Consider the following 18,457-nt stretch of genomic DNA (forward strand, 5'->3'; position numbering starts at 1 on the left):
CTAATTCCTATTGCTCTGTTTTCAAGTTCACTGAGTCTTTCTTTTGTCCTACTCATTCTGCTATTATGCCCATTCCAATGCATTGTTTTTCTGTGGTTGTACTTATAGTTCTATAATTTCTATTTCGATCTTTTTTAATACTTCTTTTTTATGAGATTTTTAAATTTTTTAATGTGCTTCAAGAGTATTTGTAATTACTTATTGAATCATTTTGATGATGGCTGCTTTAAAATCCTTGTCAGTTACTTCCAATATCTTATTCATTCTGGTGTTGGTGTTGGTGTCTGTTGACTCTCTTTCCACATTCAAAGTGTGATTTTTCCAGGTTTTTGGTATGACAGGGAATTTTCATTTGTCTCCTGGACCTTTTGGATATTATTTCAGGGGACTCTGGACTCGATTTAAATATTGTAGCTTATCAGGCAGTCACCCTGTTCTGATGGCCATTTAGTTTTCACAGTACTTGGAGTATGATTCTGGTCTCCTTGGATCACTTGCCGCTCCTGGGCTCCACCTCTGGATGGAAGGGTTGGGAGCACTCTCTAGGCCCGCTGTCCCAGGCCAGGTCTCTAGGTCACATGCTGCTGGTGGAGTGGCCACCAGTGTCATCAGGGGGAGGAAAGGGCTTGCCTGAACCACTTTCTGCTGCTGGGTTGGGGGTCAGGAGACTGGACTTGGGCTGCCTTTGCCTTTGGGCTTTGAGTTAAGAGACACTAAATGTGGACTGCCTTGTGTCACTGGGTACGTACATACCAAGCTGCCGTCTTTTTCCTTAAGTTCTGGGAAGTCCCATCAGTGCCCTCCTGTGATTGTCTACTGTATTATTTCCAGATTTTTTAGTTGTACTTTGAGGGGAGATGCAGGGAGAATTGAGTTTCTGTCATCTTGTCCCAAACCCTATACTAGTTTTTTAAAGTAACTCTGCAGCCCTGGCTAGTGTGGTTCAGTGGTTGGAGCATTGACGTGCACACGGAAGGGTCTCCGGTTTGTTTCCTGGTCAAGGGCACTTACCTGGGTTGCAGGTTCCATCACTGGCTCCAACAAATCAATGTGTCTCTCCCACATGGATATCTCTCTCTCCCCCTCTCCCCCTCTCCCTTTCTCTCTCTCTTGTCCCCCTATCCCTCCCTTCACTCTCTAAAAACCAATAGAAACGAATATCCTGGGGTAACCCAACTGGCTTGGCTCAGTGGTTGAGCATCAACCTATGAACTAGGAGGTCACAGTTCAATTCCTGGTCAGGGCACATGCCTGGGTTACGGGCTCAATTCCCAGTAGGGGGCATGCAGGAGGCAGCCGATCAATGATTCTCTCTCATCGTTGATGTTTCTATCTCTCTCTCTCCCTCTCTTCCACTCAGGAATCAATAAAAATATATATTTTTAAAATTTACCCATTTAAAGTATACAGTTCAATTGCTTCTAGTACATTCACAGGATTGTGAAGTCATAACTTTTTAAAAGATATTATACTACTTACTTTCCATAAACTTACTATTTATGATTTTAAATTGGGAGGTTTTCTTAGAATTTTAATATCAGGATGAAATGATTCTATCCATGAAGAAAGTTTATTTGGTAAGTCTGATTGGGGTCAAATATTGGGTTTGAGAATCACAGAAGAATGTCTGTCGTGAGAAATTGAATAGAAGTTGCTTCTGTATTTTTAATTACTAGTTTGCAGCATGATGTGGCAACTGTGAAGGAAAACAACAACACCCCCGATAATTCAAGTGGAAATGGCAAACAGGATCGGATCAAACAGAGAAGAGTGTCCTGTCCTCGACCAGAGAAGGGGACCAAGTTCCAGCTTACTGTCCTGCAGGTCAGTGTGTGAACATGGGTGGGCTAAGGGCGCGTAGAGGTCTGGGGAGTCAGGGAGGGGCAATGTTACTGTGCACGTGGGGAATTGTGAGACACTCTAAATTAACTTTTCCTTCAGTAAAAGTTTTTAGTGATAAGAGTATTATGTATTAATTGTTAAACATGGGTAATATAAGGAAAATAAAAATCACTTGTACAGCCTTAGATTGTTTGGCTCAGTGGATAGAGCATCGGCCTGTGGAGTGAAGGGTCCCGGATTCAATTCCGGTCAAGGGCACATGCCCGGGTTGGGGGCTCGATTCCCAGTGGGGGGCATGCAGGAGGCAGCTGATCAATGATTCTCTCTCATCATTGATGTTTCTATCTCTCTCTCCCTCTCCCTTCCTCTGTGAAATCAATAAAAATATATGTTTTTAAAAATCACTTGTATTCTCATATATAATACTTGTTAATGTTTTAGTTTGTTTCATCTCTTTTATTCTGTATGTATGTATCATCTTTTACATTAAGATTGTAATAGTACCAGTAATAGTGAAAATGTATTGAACTATTTTGTGGTAGACACCCCAAATGTTACATACTTGTTTTATCATTTAATCCTTTGATAATCTTGTATGATATGTGGTAGTATACTTATCTTTACAAATGAGAATTAGAGAAGTATAGTAATTTGCCCAAGGTCATTGGACTAGCAAGCCATAGTCAGACCTGAATCCAGATCAGACTGTAACCCCATATCTCTAATCAATATAGTATAGGTTTTGGATGGATGCTAAACCTTATATTTAATTTTATATCCTGCCTTTTAAATATATACATATATGTATAGTATTAATTTTTACAGAGAGGAAGGGAGAGGGATAAGAGAGATAGAAACATCAATCAGCTGCCTCCTGCACACCCCCCACCAGGGATGCGCCCGCAACCAAGGTACATGCCCCCGACTGGAACCGAACCTGGGACCCCTCAGTCCACAGGCTGACGCTCTATCCACTGAGCCAAACCGGTCAGGGCTATCCTGACTTTTAAAAATCTTAGTATATTATATATACTTTATTGTGTCATTAAATAAATTTTAATTTTTTTTCAGAACTGATTGTGTCTGTACCACAAACTTTAAGAGTTTTAAATGTATTTTTATTGATTTCAGAGAGGAAGGAAGAGGGAGAGAGCTATAGAAACATCAATGATGAGAGAGAATCATTGATCGTCTCCCTCCCGCATACCTCCTACTGGGGATCGAGTCTGCAACCCAGGCATGTGCCCTGACCAGGAATGGAACCTTGACCTCCTGGTTTATGGGTTGACACTCAACCACTGAGGCACACCAGCCAGGCTCATTAAGTAATTTTTTTTAATATATTTTTATTGATTTTTTTTTTTTTTTACAGAGAGGAAGGGACCTCTCCCTTCCTCTCTGAGGGATAGAGAGTTAGAAACATCAATGAGAGAGAAACATCGACCAGCTGCCTCCTGCACATCCCCACTGGGGACGTGCCCGCAACCAATGTACATGCCCTTGACCGGAATCGAACCTGGGACCCTTCAGTTCGCAGACCGACGCTCTATCCACTGAGCCAAACTGGTTTCGGCTCATTAAGTAATTTTTAATAACATATTTAAAATGGCTACCTTGCCCTAGCTGGTTTGGCTCAGTAGATAGAGCATTGGCCTGCGGACTGAAGGGTCCCAGGTTTGATTCTGGCCAAGGGCACATGCCTGGGTTGCGGGCTGGATCCCCAGTAGGGTCCGTACAAGAGGCAGCTGATCAATGATTCTCTCTTATCATTGATGTTTCTATCTCTCTCCCTTACGCTCTTAAATCAATAAAGAAATATATTTTAAAAAATAAATAAATAAAATGGCTGCCTTGGATAGTTCCTTGTATAAAATAATTTAATCATGCCTTCTGTTTTTTTGTGTTTTTTTTTCATTTAGTCTGTTTCTTTCTGTTTGTCTGTCACCATCTCTGTCTTTGCGGCAAACACCTTGGAACCACAAACCTTTGTACTACATATCCCTGATTTTTTCCTTTATGTTAGATTCCTAGAAGTAGAATTAGTGGGTCAAACAGTATGAAGATTACATGTTGCTAGATCACTGTTCTAACAACATGTTGGACCAGTTTACATTTTCATTAGCAGTGCCAACATTGCTCAGTGGTCGAACGTTGATCTATGAACCAGGAAGTCACGGTTCTATTCCTGGCCAGGGCACATACCCGGCTTGCGGGTTCAATCTCCAGGAAGGGGTGTGCAGGAGGCAGCCAATCAATGATTCTCTCTCACCACTGATATTTCTATCTCTCCCTCTCTCTTCCTCTCTGAAATCAATTAAAAATATTTTTTTAAAGAGAGTTTTGGAAATCAATGACCAAATTTAGGTCTTTGCATTGCAGATAGTGATACTATTATAACTTGTTTTTGCCTTGTTATAAAAGTTGTTTCCACCTGGCTGGGGTGGGTCAGTGGTTTGAGTGTCGACCCATGAACCAAGAGGTCACCAGTTCAATTCCTGATCAGGGCATATGCCAGAGTTGTGAGCTTGATCCTCTATAGGGGGTGTGCAGGAAACAGCTCATTGATGTCTCTTCTCAAATCGATGTTTCTCTCTCTCCCTCTCTCTAAAAACCAATTAAAAATCTTTTAAAATATATTTTTTTTGCCCTAGCCACTTTGGCTCAATGGATAGAGGGTTGGCCCACGGACTGAAGGCTTCCGGGTTCAGTCTAGTCAAGGGCATGTACCTTGGTTGCAGGCTCGATCCACGGCCTTGGTTAGGGCACATGTGGGAGGCAACCAATTGACAAGTCTCTCTCACATCGATGTTTCTCTCGGGTGAGGATTAGCAATATATATACATATATATAATTATTTTTTAAAATGCCATTGGCATTTTGATGGAGATCACATTAAATCTGTATATTGCTCTGGGTAAGATAGTCAGGCATTTTAACTATGTTGATTTTCCGACCATGGTTGATTCTTAATCTGGTGATGAAATGTTTGTGCCCAGGTGTCAACCTCTGGAGACAACATGGTAGAGTGTCAGCTGGAGACACACAATAACAAGATGGTCACCTTCAAGTTTGATGTTGATGGTGATGCACCCGAGGATATTGCGGACTATATGGTAAGTACAGTAAAACCAAATGATTCTCCTTTCAGTGTTCTCTCTTTTTCCCCTGTGACTCTTCCCCCATTTATTCAGAGTCATCTTTTTCTTAGGATACTGTTTTTAAAATTTGTGCAGAGCTAAATTGGTTATGATCAAGAGGAAGCCAGTGCACCTCCTCTGGTTTCAGTTTATTTATCTGCAAAATATGAAGGCGTTTCATTGAGAGATGTTTTAGATCAGTGGTTCTTTATCCCGGGCTGCATGTTAAAATCACCTGAAGAGGTTTTTTAAAAAACAATTCCCTAGGTCCTTAATTAAATCAGAGTGTTTGGAGGTGAGGCCTAAGCATCCATCCTATATAATAAAACCCTACTATGCAAATCAACTGAACTGCAGAACGACTGGTCTCTATGATGCACACTGACCACCAGAGGGCAGACGCTCAATGCAGGAGCTGCCCTCTAAGGTTAGTGTGCTCCCACAAGGGAAGCGTCTCTCAGCCAGAAACTGGGGATGTCCGTCTGCCAGGGAACGGGCCTAACCCGGCAGACTGACATCCCCCGAGGGGTCCTGGACTGCGAGAGGACACAAGCAGGGCTGAGGGCACCCTCCCCCCCCCCCCAGTGCACGAATATCATGCACCAGACCTCTAGTAGTTTATAAAGTTCACCAGAATTTAATCTTCCCAGGAGCATGCCTGTGCACACAACACCTGCCCTGCCCACACCAGCTTCTTTCCCCACAGGCATGCATCTCCTAAACTTTAAGGGACCCCATGAGGTTTGCAACCAGGGCAAAAATGGGCAGTGGCAGTTCATCCCCGGCAAACACCCCGAGCCTGTCCCCAAGGTCGTCTTTTCCCTGACTTTTTAGTGAGCCTAAGTAACCCAGTCTAGGCTCATTTCCCCAGCCCTTCCTTGTTTCACTGTCCCCAACTTAAATAAGTAAAAAAAGGTTCACCAGTTAATTCTGATGTGTTAGCCACTGATATAACATGTTATATTTCAGTGTTTAAGTGATGTTCATTATGTCATTTAATTTTCATATTTTTCCTGAATTGTTAGGCTTAAGTTAGTATTTTCCCATTTGTTTGTTTGTTTGTTTGTTATTTTTTTAAAGAATAGATTATTGATTTTTAAAGAGAGAGGAAGGGAGAAGAGAGAAATAGCATAACATTGATCAGCTGCCTCCTGCACGCAACCCGGATATGTGCCCTGATTGGGAATCAAACCAGAAACTCTCGGTGCTTACGATGACATTCCACTGTGTCACACTGTACAGGGCATATTTTTCCATTTTTTAAAAATGAGGATGTGCCCGGCCGGTTTGGGCTCAATGGAACAGGAGGTCAGGGTTCAATTCTGATCAGGGCACATGCACAGCTGCAGGCTCGATCCCCAGTAGGGGATGTGCAGGAGGCAGCTGATCAATAATGCTCTCTCATTATTGATGTTTCTGTCTCTCTCTCTCTCTCCCTCTCCCTTCCTTTCTGAAATCAATAAAAATATATTTTTAAAAACTGAAAATAAAAACCTATTTTAAAAAATGGGGATGGGCTACTGTGACAGGAAGAGTACACATGCTTTTGTTTCTGCCAGTTTTCTTTAGACATATATTCCTGGGCCATTGCCTCAGTTATGTCCTTCAAATGACAATCAATTTCTAGAATGCCAGATAGTTTTTCAAATGCTGGCTTCTTCTCTGGGAGGTAATGCCAACCTGACAAATGTTAGTGGTCTCAAAATAGAACTAATAATTTAATAACTGGTCTTTGTTAATTCTGTTGTGGCATTTGGATGTAAATAATAAATTTTAATTTATTTTTCTTTAGGGTAGTAACCATTGATAGACATAATACTATAATTTGGAAGACACTAAATTCATTCTCGTAAATAGACTTACTTTTACTTTTGGACAGGTTGAAGATAACTTTGTGCTGGATAGTGAGAAAGAAAAATTTGTAGAAGAATTGAGGGCTATTGTAGGTCAAGCCCAGGAGATTCTTCATGTCCACTCTGCTGCAGAAAGAGCCAGTGGAGTTGACGCTGTCGCTGTAGAACCCAGCAGTGGCCAAGTAAGAGCAATTATTTAGCAAATAGGTCTTCTGGGATATGTATCAGAAACTTCTTTATTTACCTATTCATTTTTAATTCAGACAGGGTCATCTGAACAAGCACAGATAAATTCTGCATCCACTCAAACCAGCAGTAAGTATATTTAATAAAATTTACCAGTTGGCATTTGAAACAAGACATTGGGAGACTTTAATTGATACATCTTCATTGAGAAAGATGTTGGCCAATAAAGGAATTAGATAAGTTGTTAATGTAGGATTTCCCATGCTCTGAAAGAACTTTATAGCCCAGAAGAAAGTAGAATAAGAAGTAAAACTATTCTCCAAATTTCCTTCAAGGCTTGGTTCTTTATCTGATTCATTTATTTCTGAGTTGCTGTATGGTATGCTACCAGAAAAAGCAGTCATGGTACTGATGATCTTTAACGGCTTTATTATTTGAACTTGACTGCTAAGTCCGTTTCTCCCCTCCCCCACGTGAGATGTACAGAAACGTTCTTAACTAAAATCATTATGTTCAAAGTTTACCTCGTGTTTTAATAGTCACTGATATGATTTCATTCCACTAGTGATAAGCTTCTCCTTGCTCTGGTCACTAAGTTTTTGTAAATCAGATTCCAGATAAACTTCCAGGGACTAAAAAGGGGGGAGGGGTCCTCTGTTTTCTCTGAGGACTTGATCTCTCCATTCTTCTCAGCTCTGGTCATGGGTATATTTAGAGTATCTGGGAGGGGGAGAAAAGCCATAGACAAGTGAGGACCTCTGAAGGAATTATAACGACACGAAGAAGCAACAGGTGGTGTGCGAGTTATGGAACCAGATACCATTCCCCTGAAATTCAGTTTGTGCTGGAATGCCAGGGTCCTTCTCTAGCTTCTTTTTCTCGTTAGCAGGAGTCTGAACAGATTTCTGGCTGGCAAACTAGTGTAACGTTTAATAGAGAATTACTTATTTCAGTAAGTTTACAAAGTAGGGGTAAGGACGTAGGGGCTTATTTTACTTTATTTTTTTAAGTTGTCATACAGGAAAATTGACTTTTTTCTTTTGGTGTACAGTCCTGGAAGTTGTGATACTTAGTGTAGATTTCTATAAGCACCATAATCAGGATACAGAACAGGAAATGTAGGCCTTAATGGTAAAAGTGCTTTCTTCCTCCCCCAACCCCCCGCCCCCCCCCCCCAAAAAAAAAAAAGTGCCCGGCTTCTAACTGCTATTGATATGTTTGTTTCAGAAGAATCTAAAATCTTTCTCTGAAGTCATCTTATGTTTAATTCTTTTTAAAACATTTTTTAAGTTTTTATTGATTTTAGAGACAGAGGAAGGGAGAGGGAGATTGAACTTTCAATGACAGAGAAACATTGATCAGCTTGCCTCCTGCTCACCCACTACTTGGGGATTGAGTTTGCAACCCAGGCATGTGCCCTGACCGGGAAATGACCTCTTGGTGCATGGGACGAAGCTCAACCAACTGAGCCACACCGGCTGTGCTATTCTTTTTTTGTTGTTGTTAATCCTCACCCGAGGATATCTTTCCATTGATTTTTGAGAGAGTGGACAGGAGGGGAGAGACAAAGAGAGAGAAACATCGATGTGAAAGAGACAAATTGGTTGCCTCCTGCACACACCCTGGCCAGGGCTGGGGATCTAGCCTGAAACTGAGGTCTGTGCCCTTGACTGGAATCAAACCCAGGACCCTTCAGTCTGAGGGCCCATGGTTCAACCACTGTGCCAAACCAGCTAGGGCAGGGAAGGGCTATTCTTAATTCTTTAGAGTATTTTTCAGGATTGGGGAGGAGGTCTGGTCTCATAAATTGCACACATCCTAGTGTTGTTGGAAATGGAGGTACAAGAAAAATTGGTGTTTTAACCTGGTTTCCTTAGTCAGTAAGGTAAACATGCTGACAGTTGCTTAGCATATTAAATTTTCCACAGATGAATCTGCTCCTCAGTCATCCCCAGTTGGTCGGTGGCGATTCTGTATCAATCAAACGATAAGAAACCGTGAGGCTCAATCTCCTCCTTCTCTTCAGCAGTCCATATCTACAGTGCCTGGGCTATATCCACTTTCTAGTAAGCATTCATTCTCTGCCAACTTTATCCAGACTTGGAGGATAGGGGTGCAAAATATGGACCGTATCTTTTTTTTAAGGATTTTTAATTTGCTTTTTTTAGAGAGGGGAAGGGAGAGGGGGAGTGAGAGAGAGAGAGAAACTTCAATGTGAGAGTGAAACATCAATCAGCTGCCTCCTGCACAACCCCTACTGGGGATTGAGCCTGCAACCCAGGCATGTACCCTGACCAGTAATCAAACCTGCAACCTTTTGGTGCACAGGATGACACCAATGAACTGAGCCACGCTGGCCAGGGCTGGACCATATTTTTAACTTGTTTTCGTGGGTATTTTGTGCTTATGAGAATTTTCATAATCATTTTGGAAGATGTTAATACCAGGGTGTAACTTAAGCCATTTTTATTTAATATTTATTTTTTAAAAAGAAAAGCTTTTCTTTTCCTTCGCAGGTAGAATTGTATATTCTGAGTCCTTTTTACAAAAGTACTTTCACACAAGTTCTCATTTGCCCCTTGATCTACCTGTCCCCTTTGAGTTTGGGTAGTAGTTCATGCTTTGTGCTTACCAATACATGCTTACCCATTCTTTGTTATTGTTCCAGGTCCAAGAAAAACAAATAATAAGGAAATGTCACAGGACACACTGCTCACTCTAGAAAATAATCCATGCCAGCGTGCACTTTTCACCTCCCAGTCAGAACACAAGGATGTGGTTGATGGTAAGATTTCTGAATGTGCCAGTGTAGAAACTAAGCAGTCAGCTGTACTTTATCAAGTGGAAGATGACAGGCAGAGAATGGCAACAGTTGTAAGTAGTTCCGCTTACGCTGCTACTTCAGTTCGTACAGTTCCAGTTAAATGTGAGGGACCCACCAACCAAGCCGGAACATTTCTACCTGTGCTTCCCTGTCACCAAGCTGCCAGTCAGGCTAATGTACTCACGGCACCTCCTGGCGAGTCGACTCAGATTGCTGGTAACTCTCTTAAAACTTCAGCATTGATTTCTGATCAAAGGCCTCAATCCTTATCAGTGCAGCAGCCAACTATGGATGCAGAGTTTACTTCCCAAGAAGTAGAGAAAACCACAGTGAACACTGAAGCAAGTTCTCCTAAGAAGGTCATCCCCACTCAGACCCCCGGCCTTGAACCGTCTACCCTTCTACCCACTGTCCTGGAATCAGATGGGGAAAGACCTCCAAAAATGGAGTTTGCAGATAACCGAATTAAAACTCTAGATGAAAAACTAAGAAACTTGCTCTATCAGGAGCATAGCATGACTAGCATCTACCCTGACAGCCAGAAGGACACCCAAAGCATAGACTCTCCATTTTCTTCCTGTGCTGAAGATACACTCTCGTGTCCGGTGCCAGAAGTCATAGCCATCAGTCACTGTGGAATTCAAGACAGTCCTGCGCAGTCCCCCAGTTGTCAGCAGACAGGCTCTAAGGTTCTGTCCAATGTGGCTGCCAGTCAGCCTGCTAACGTATCAGTGTTCAAAAGGGACCTGAATGTGATTACTTCTGTACCCAGCGAATTATGTTTACATGTAAGTATGATTCTTTCTAAACAATTCCTTATCCTTGTGCTTTTAAAAAATGCATTCTTTAAAAATACATGTTTTTATTGATTTCTGAGAGGAAGGGAATGGGAGAGAGAGAGAGGAGCTTCAATGATGAGAGAGAATCGTTGTTCAGCTGCCTCCTGCATACCCCCTACTGGGGACCAATCGAACCGTGATTTCCTGCTTCATAAGTCACCCCTCAACCACTGAGCTACACCAGCCAGGCAAAACATTCTTTGCTAAAGTTCTATCCTTCGGAATGTAATTGTCTGTGTCACAAGATTCCGAGGGCACAGGTATTTCAGAAGGCCATCTTAGTTGCAGGTGACCAGAGCTTCTCAACAGAGATGGCAGACCTATTTATGGTAAGAGCGCCCTCTGGTGAATTAGTTAGGAACTTGCAAGCCAAATCTGTTTTGTATTAATAACAAGAACAGGACTGATTTATTGATTTTGTGGGTAGGAAGAACTTACTTTTAGATTTACAGTTAAAAATGTCTGTTGTTAGTTTCCTTTTCAAGAATTTTATGGTATTAATGTAATTTTGTTTTTGTGGGTTTAATTTATTTAAAATTTTTCTTTCATCCACAATCTCATGACTTTCTTTTTTTAGGTTACATAATATAGCAATTTAATTTCCCTTTTCTGTCTCTTTAAATCACAGAAGTAATCATTATCTGATGTTTATTTACTATTTGGTACTTAGCCCTTCTTTTTAAAAAAATCATTATTGTTGAAAGTATTACATATGTCCCCTTTCCCTCCCATTGACCCCTTCCAGCCCTCCCCTGCGCCACTCCCCCACCTGCCCCAGGCCTTCACCACCCGATTGTCTGTATCCATGGGAAGGTTCTTTGGGTACTTTTTGGGTACTTAACCCTTCTTGACTTGAGCTTACACAGATCTATTTACATACCTGGAATTTTTCATTCACAAAAATAGGATTGTGCTATCTACATATTGATCTGCAACGTTATTTTTTCAATTTATAGTATATTATAGTCATGTTTCTAAATCTTTACCATTGTATCTATTATTTATATTATTATATTTAAATAGTATTTGTGTATATATAGAGTAAAATCCATCCCACTTCCAAACCTATAGACATAGCTGTAAATAAATCTTTTCAGACATGGTTTTAACTGACATACACATATTTATCTAGACATATTTCTTTATATATACACTATACTAGAAGCCCGGTGCCTGAAATTCGTGCACGGGGGGGTGTGTCCCTCAGCCCAGCCTGCACCCTCTCCAATCTGGGACCCCTTGAGGGATGTCCGACTGCCCATTTAGGCCCAATTCCAGTAGGATTGGGCCTAAACGGGCAGTCGGACATCCCTCTCACAATCCAGGACTGCTGGCTCCCAATTGCTCACCTGCCTGCCTTCCTGATTGCCCCTAACCACTTCTGCCTGCCAGCCTGATCACCCCCTAACCACTCCCCTGCCAGCTTGATTGATGCCTAACTGCTCCCCTGCCAGCCTGATTGCCCCTAACTTCCCTCCCCTGCAGGCCTGGTACCCCCCCCCTCCAGTTGCTCTCCCCTGCAGGCCTAGGTCCCGCCCAACTGCCCTTTTCTACAGGCCCGGTCACCCCCAACTTCCCTCCTCTGTCGGCCTGTTCACCCCTAACTGCCCTCCCCTGCAGGCTTGATTGCCCCCAACTGTCCTCCCTTGCAGGCTTGGTGCCTCCCCTTCTGGCCTGTTCGCCCACAACTGCCCTCCCCTGCTGGCCATCTTGTGGCAGCTATCTTGTGTCCTCATGGGGGCAGCCATCTTTGACCACATGTGGCGGCCATCTTGTGTTGGAGTGACGGTCAATTTGCATATTACTTTTATTAGATAGGATAGATGTCTGGTGCACGGGTGGGGGCCAGCTGGTTTGCCCTGAAGGGTGTCCTGGATCAGGGTGGGGGTTCCCTTAGGGCGTAGGGCAGCCTGAGTGAAGGGCCTGTGGTGGTTTGGAGGCTGGCCACGCCCCCCGGCAACCCAAGTGGAGGCCCTGGTATCTGGGATTTATTTATCTTCTATAATTGAAACTTTGTAGCCTTGAGCAGAGGCCTGGGCCGGCCAGGGTGTGCAGGAAGCTTGGCTTCCTCCATTGCCGGGGAAATCCAAGCCTCTTGCTCAACTCCGTGGCTGCAGCCATCTTGATTGGGCTAATTTGCATACTCACTCCTGATTGGCTGGTGGGTGTAACAGAAGTATGGTCAATTTGCACATTATTCTTTTATTAGATAGGATATTTACGAGACATGGATACATATTATATATTTATATACTAGAGGCCCAGTGCACGGATTTGTGCACCACTGGGGTCCCTCGGCCTGCCCTGTGGGAATTGGGCCAAACCGGCTCTCTGACATCCCCTGAGGAGTCCTGGATTGCGAGAGGGCGCAGGCCAGGCTGACGGACCCCACCGGTGTACGAATCTGTGCACCAGGCCTCTGGTATGCATATGAGATCTTTGGTTAATCTCTTCCCACCCTCCCCACTTCCCTCCAAGATTCATCAGTCTGTTCCATGTTTCCATGCCTGTGCATTAAGTGTCTGCCCCCTGGTGGTCATTGTGCATTGTAGCTACCGGCTGGTTGAATGGTTGCTTAGGCTTTTATATATATAGACACTTCTTTTTTTAATGTTTTTATTGATGAGAGAGAGAGACATCGATCGGCTGCCTCTTGCACCCGCTACTAGGGACCAAGCCCAAAACCCAGGCTTGTGTCCTGACCTAGAATCGAACTGGTGGCCTTTTGTTGTATAGGGTGACCCTCAACTAATTGAAGTCATACCAGCCAGGGCTACATATACTTCTTTACATAGGTGGACTGGTTTGCATTTCTTAACAATATATTTTTATTGATTTTAGAGAGTAAGGGAGAGATAGAAACATCAATGAGAGAGAATCATTGATTGGCTGCCTCTTACATGCCCCACACTGGGGATTAAGCCCACAATCCAGGCATGTGTCCTGACCGGGAATCAAACTGTGACCACCTGGTTCACAGGTCGATGCTCAACCACTGAGCCACACTGGCCGGGTCGATTGCATTTTTTCCCACTTATTTTGTACTATTCATGTCAGTACATATCGTTCCACCTCACTTAAATTTTTAGAGCAATAGTAAAATATTTTATTGAATAGATATAATTTAAATATTTACTTTTTGGTAAATAGTAATTTTAAGTTATTCAATTAATACATAAACATGAAAGCAATTCAGAAGAATAGAAAATTTAAAGTAATTGTTTTGTTAACACCCCCAACCCCCATTGCACTCCCCAAACACGGTTAAGTTCTTGATTTGGGGGTTTTGTTTTGGTTTTTAATAGATTTTTATTTATTTCAAAGAGGAAGGGAAAGGGAGAGAGAGTTAGAAGCATCAGTGATGAGATAAAGCCATCAATTAGCTGCCTCCTGTATGCACCCCCCCTCCACACTGGGGATCGAGTCCACAACCCGGGTATGTGCTCTGCCTGGGAATCAAACCCTGACCTTCTGGTTCATAAGCTGATGCTTAAAAACTGAGCCACACCGGCCGTTCTAAGATCCTGTTTTTTTGTTTGTTTGTTTGTTTGTTTGTTTTTTAATATATTTTATTGATTTTTTACAGAGAGGAAGAGAGAGGGATAGAGAGTTAGAAACATCGATGAGAGAGAAACATCGATCAGCTGCCTCTTGCACACCCCCTACTGGGGATGTGCCCGCAACCAAGGTACATGCCCTTGACCGGAATCGAACCCGGGACCTTTGAGTCCACAGGCAGACACTCTATCCACTGAGCCAAACCGGTTTCGGCCTAAGATCCTGTTTTATTTTTTTGTTTTTTAAATATATTTTTATGTATTTCAGTGAGGAAAGGAGAGGAAGAGAGATAGAAACATCAATGATGAGAGTGAACCATTGATCGGCTGCCTCCTGCACTCCCCCTACTGGTGATCCAGCCCACAACCTGGGCATGTGCCCTTGACTGGAATCCCAGTCCACAGGCTGACACTCTATCCACTGAGTCACACCGGCTAGGACCTAAGTTTCTGTTTTAATTCTTGTGCTCATTGCCATTAATAACTAGTAAATAATATACTTATTCATTTTTTAATTTAGTAATTTCAGACAGTACTTATTGGCTTACTGCTATGAAGGGTGAGGGAATTATACTTTTTCTTTCCTCCACTCGTACATCTTCCAATTTTTATTAATTATACTAGAGGCCATTCTTGCACGAATATATAGAAGATTCGTGCAAGAATGGGCCTTCCTTCCCCTTGCTGCCGGCAGCGCCTTCGCTCTGGCCGGAGCCACCTTTCCACTCCGGCCCGGAGCCACCTTTCTGCCTTCCCACACTGCCCAGAGGCCTGGAGCAGCTGGAGTGGTGCCGAATGCCTGCATCATCGCCATGGCGATGACACAAGCATCCCGCCCTGCCCCTAGGCGCTCGGCACCTGTGTATGCAAATTAACCCACCATCTTTGTTGGGTTGATTTGCATACTCACTCCTGATTGGCTGGTGGGCGTCGCGAAGGTACGATCAATTAGCATGTTACTCTTTTATTATGTAGACTAGAGGCCCGGTGCCCGAAATTCGTGCACGGGGGTGTGTGTCCCTCAGCCCAGCCTGCACCCTCTCCAATCTGGGACCTCTCGAGGAATGTCCTACTGCCCGTTTAGGCCTGATCCCGGTAGGATCTGGCCTAAATGGGCAGTCAGACATCCCTCTCACAATCCAGGACTGCTGACTCCCAACTGCTCGCCTGCCTGCCTTCCTGATTGCCCCTAACCACTTCTGCCTGCTAGCCTGATCACCCCCTAACCACTCCCCTGCCAGCCTGATTGATGCCTAACTGCTCCCCTGCCAGCCTGTTTGCCCCCAACTTCCCTCCCCTGCAGGCCTGGTCACCCCTAACTGCCCTCCCCTGAAGGCCTGGTCCCCCCCAACTGCTCTCCCCTGCAAGCCTGTGTCCCCCACACTGCCCTTCCCTGCAGGCCCGATCGCCCCCAACTTCCCTCCTCTGCTGGCCTGGTCACCCCCAACTGCCCTCCCTTGCAGGCCTGGTCACCCCTAACTGCCCTCCCCTGCAGGCTTGATTGCCCCCAACTGCCCTCCCTTGCAGGCCTGGTCCCTCCCAACTGCCCTCCCCTGCTGGCCATCTTGTGGTGGCCATCTTGAGTCCACATGGGGGCAGCCATCTTGTGTGTTGGAATGATGGTCAATTTGCATATTACTCTTTTATTAGATAGGATTCCTTTTTAATTTTGGTAAAGTTTAGCATCTATATATTTTCTGTAATTATTGGTTGTACTTTGTCTATAGTTTGATTTAAAGAATTGGAAATCAATAAATAGCATTTATATTATAAATATTATCTAATGATCATATAATGTGATTAGGACTATAAAAAATGAAATATAGCCCTGACCGGTTTGGCTCAGTGGATAGAGCGTCGGCCTGCGGACTGAAAGGTCCCGGGTTCGATTCCGGTCGGGGGCATGTACCTTGGTTGCGGGCACATCCCCAGTAGGGGTTGTGCAGGAGGCAGCTGATCGATGTGTCTCTCTCATCGATGTTTCTAACTCTCTATCCCTCTCCCTTCCTCTCTGTAAAAAATCAATAAAATATATATTTTTTAAAATGAAATAAAATTCTCTGTCATTTACACTTTGTTATTTGAAGGAGACTTCTTCCAAGTGTTACTGTCAAATGGATTCTTTTGTTTAAGTGTCCATTGCTGCATCTTGATCAAACTTACCTGCCATTGTTTCTGGTGTCCTAAAATTCCTCCCTCCCCGAAATGTTTCTGTGACTGATATTTTAAAATATGTTGCATGAGAGACGTGTGTATGTGTGTATGTTGGGTGCACAATGCAGTGTGAGATGTATTCTTTTGTGAACCATGTCACCCCAGTAAATTCAATTTTTAAAAAACCCACTCAACTGGATAGTTTAAATGGCTGAACTTTTGAATATGTGAAACATGGTGGGGTTTTTTTTAAATAAAAAGCAATACCATGTTGAAATAATAGTTTTTTAATGTCCAAATATGTCTTTATTTTACTTCACACTTGATTAATTACATATGGTAGGATCATTTTGAGTTAATTTTTGTACATCGTATTAAGAAGGGTCCAGCTTCAGTATTTTGTATGTGGAGATCCAGTTGTTCCAGCACCACTTGTCATTCTTTGTTGTTATTACAAATGGAATTGTTTTCTTAATTTACTTTTCAGATTTTTTTATTGCTAGTGTATAGAAATAGAACTGATTTTTTGGGAGTGTTATATTCTACAAGTTTGCTGAGTTTATTAGCTCTGACAGCTTTGGGTGTGTTATTTAGGATTTTCTATATAGTATATAAGATCATATCATCTGTGAATAGAGATAGTTTTATTTCATTTCCTGTTTTTCTTATCTATTAACTTTTCATTTCACACTTTCATCTCTGTCCCTTTGCTTTCTATACTGGGAGAATTTCTCAATTTTTAAGCTGTTTCCAATGTCCTATTCAGCTATTTTTTAATGTCAATGATTATGTTTTTAATTTCTAGTCATTGTAGGTAGTTCGTTGTTTTTTCTTATAGATGTTGTATATTCACATATCTCTTGAAGATATCAGTCTTATTTTATGTTACTAATGCTAGTTCCTTGGCTATTCTTCTGTTTGTTGAGTTAAGTGTTTTTTTTATTGTGTTGATTTCCCATAAGTGTTTGGTGATTCTTACTTGTGTACTCATCTTTTCTTTTTCCCCTATAACATGTCTTGTTAGTCGCCTCATAAATACTATGCATCATTATTGTAGCCTACCTCCAGAGATTTCGAGGAAGGCATGGGCCATGCTTCCTTTTTTTATATATATATATTTTATTGATTTTTTACAAAGAGGAAGGGAGAGGGATAGAGAGTTAGAAACATCGATGAGAGAAAAACATCGATCAGCTGCCTCCTGCACACCCCCTACTGGGGATGTGCCCACAACCAAGGTACATGCCCTTGACCAGAATCGAACCTGGGACCTTTCAGTCCGCAGGCCGATGCTCAATCCACTGAGCCAAACCGGTTTCGGCTGGGCCATGCTTCCTGGCACTGGATTGCACCTTGTTTCTAATGCTGCCTAGAGCAGCAGTCGCCAACCGGTGGTCCCCGGGCCACTGGTGGTCCGTGAGGTCCGAAAGGGTGGCGCCCGCTGGCCTAGAGGGTGGCCCAGAAGACGAGCTTCCCCTTTTTCCTGGATGTTGTCTCCTCCCTACATCGCTGACCTTTCTCTTGGCCACACACATTTTCCTCTTGCCACTCTTAATTTGGGAGCAGATGTCTCCCGCTGTCTTTTGCTTGCTGTGGAGGTGGAGAGAGAAGGGCCAGAACTGCCTGGCTGTTCCTTTTTTGCTACCCCAAGTAGTGTACTCTTCCCCTCAGGGAGCATTGAATAAGTCAAGATCTCTGTTTTTGTGCCGTTCACATCCTAGTGGGGGGAGATAGGCCCTAAAAAGATAAATAATTAAAGTAAAGGGCTATGATAGAAAGACTCAGGGTGACTTCATGTAGGGTGGTCAAGGAAGGACTTGTATTTGGCGGTGACATTCACAGATGGAGACCTGTTCCAGGAACCAAACGAAAGCCAGCATGTAGGAGGGTGTTATGATATGATGTTGAAGAGGCAAAGAGAAGACAGATCGTGTGGAACTTTATAAGCGTTCTAGCCAACCACTAATTATCTTGGTCGGCCAGGACTCTCTCCCACTGCCCATATCTGCCACTCGAATTTGCAACATTTTGTAACAGTTCCTGCATATGTCATGGGCTGCTTTTT

The 18,457-nt window shown here is 43.1% G+C and overlaps 1 protein-coding gene across 3 annotated transcripts in view; it reads left to right on the forward strand.

Annotated features, from left to right (window-relative positions):
- The window catches only part of WNK3 (WNK lysine deficient protein kinase 3), a 121,747-nt gene that overhangs the window by 84,384 nt on the left and 18,906 nt on the right, over positions 1–18,457 (forward strand). For all 3 annotated transcript variants that reach the window (XM_079765008.1, XM_079765007.1, XM_079765009.1), the window contains 6 exons: positions 1,677–1,824; positions 4,839–4,955; positions 6,859–7,014; positions 7,096–7,147; positions 8,947–9,084; positions 9,687–10,630. In XM_079765008.1, the coding sequence (XP_079621134.1) occupies positions 1,677–1,824; positions 4,839–4,955; positions 6,859–7,014; positions 7,096–7,147; positions 8,947–9,084; positions 9,687–10,630 (1,555 nt within the window). The remainder of the gene's footprint in view (positions 1–1,676; positions 1,825–4,838; positions 4,956–6,858; positions 7,015–7,095; positions 7,148–8,946; positions 9,085–9,686; positions 10,631–18,457) is intronic.

The sequence above is a fragment of the Cnephaeus nilssonii genome, assembly GCF_951640355.1.
Source record: "Cnephaeus nilssonii genome assembly, chromosome: X".
Taxonomy (NCBI): domain Eukaryota; kingdom Metazoa; phylum Chordata; class Mammalia; order Chiroptera; family Vespertilionidae; genus Cnephaeus; species Cnephaeus nilssonii.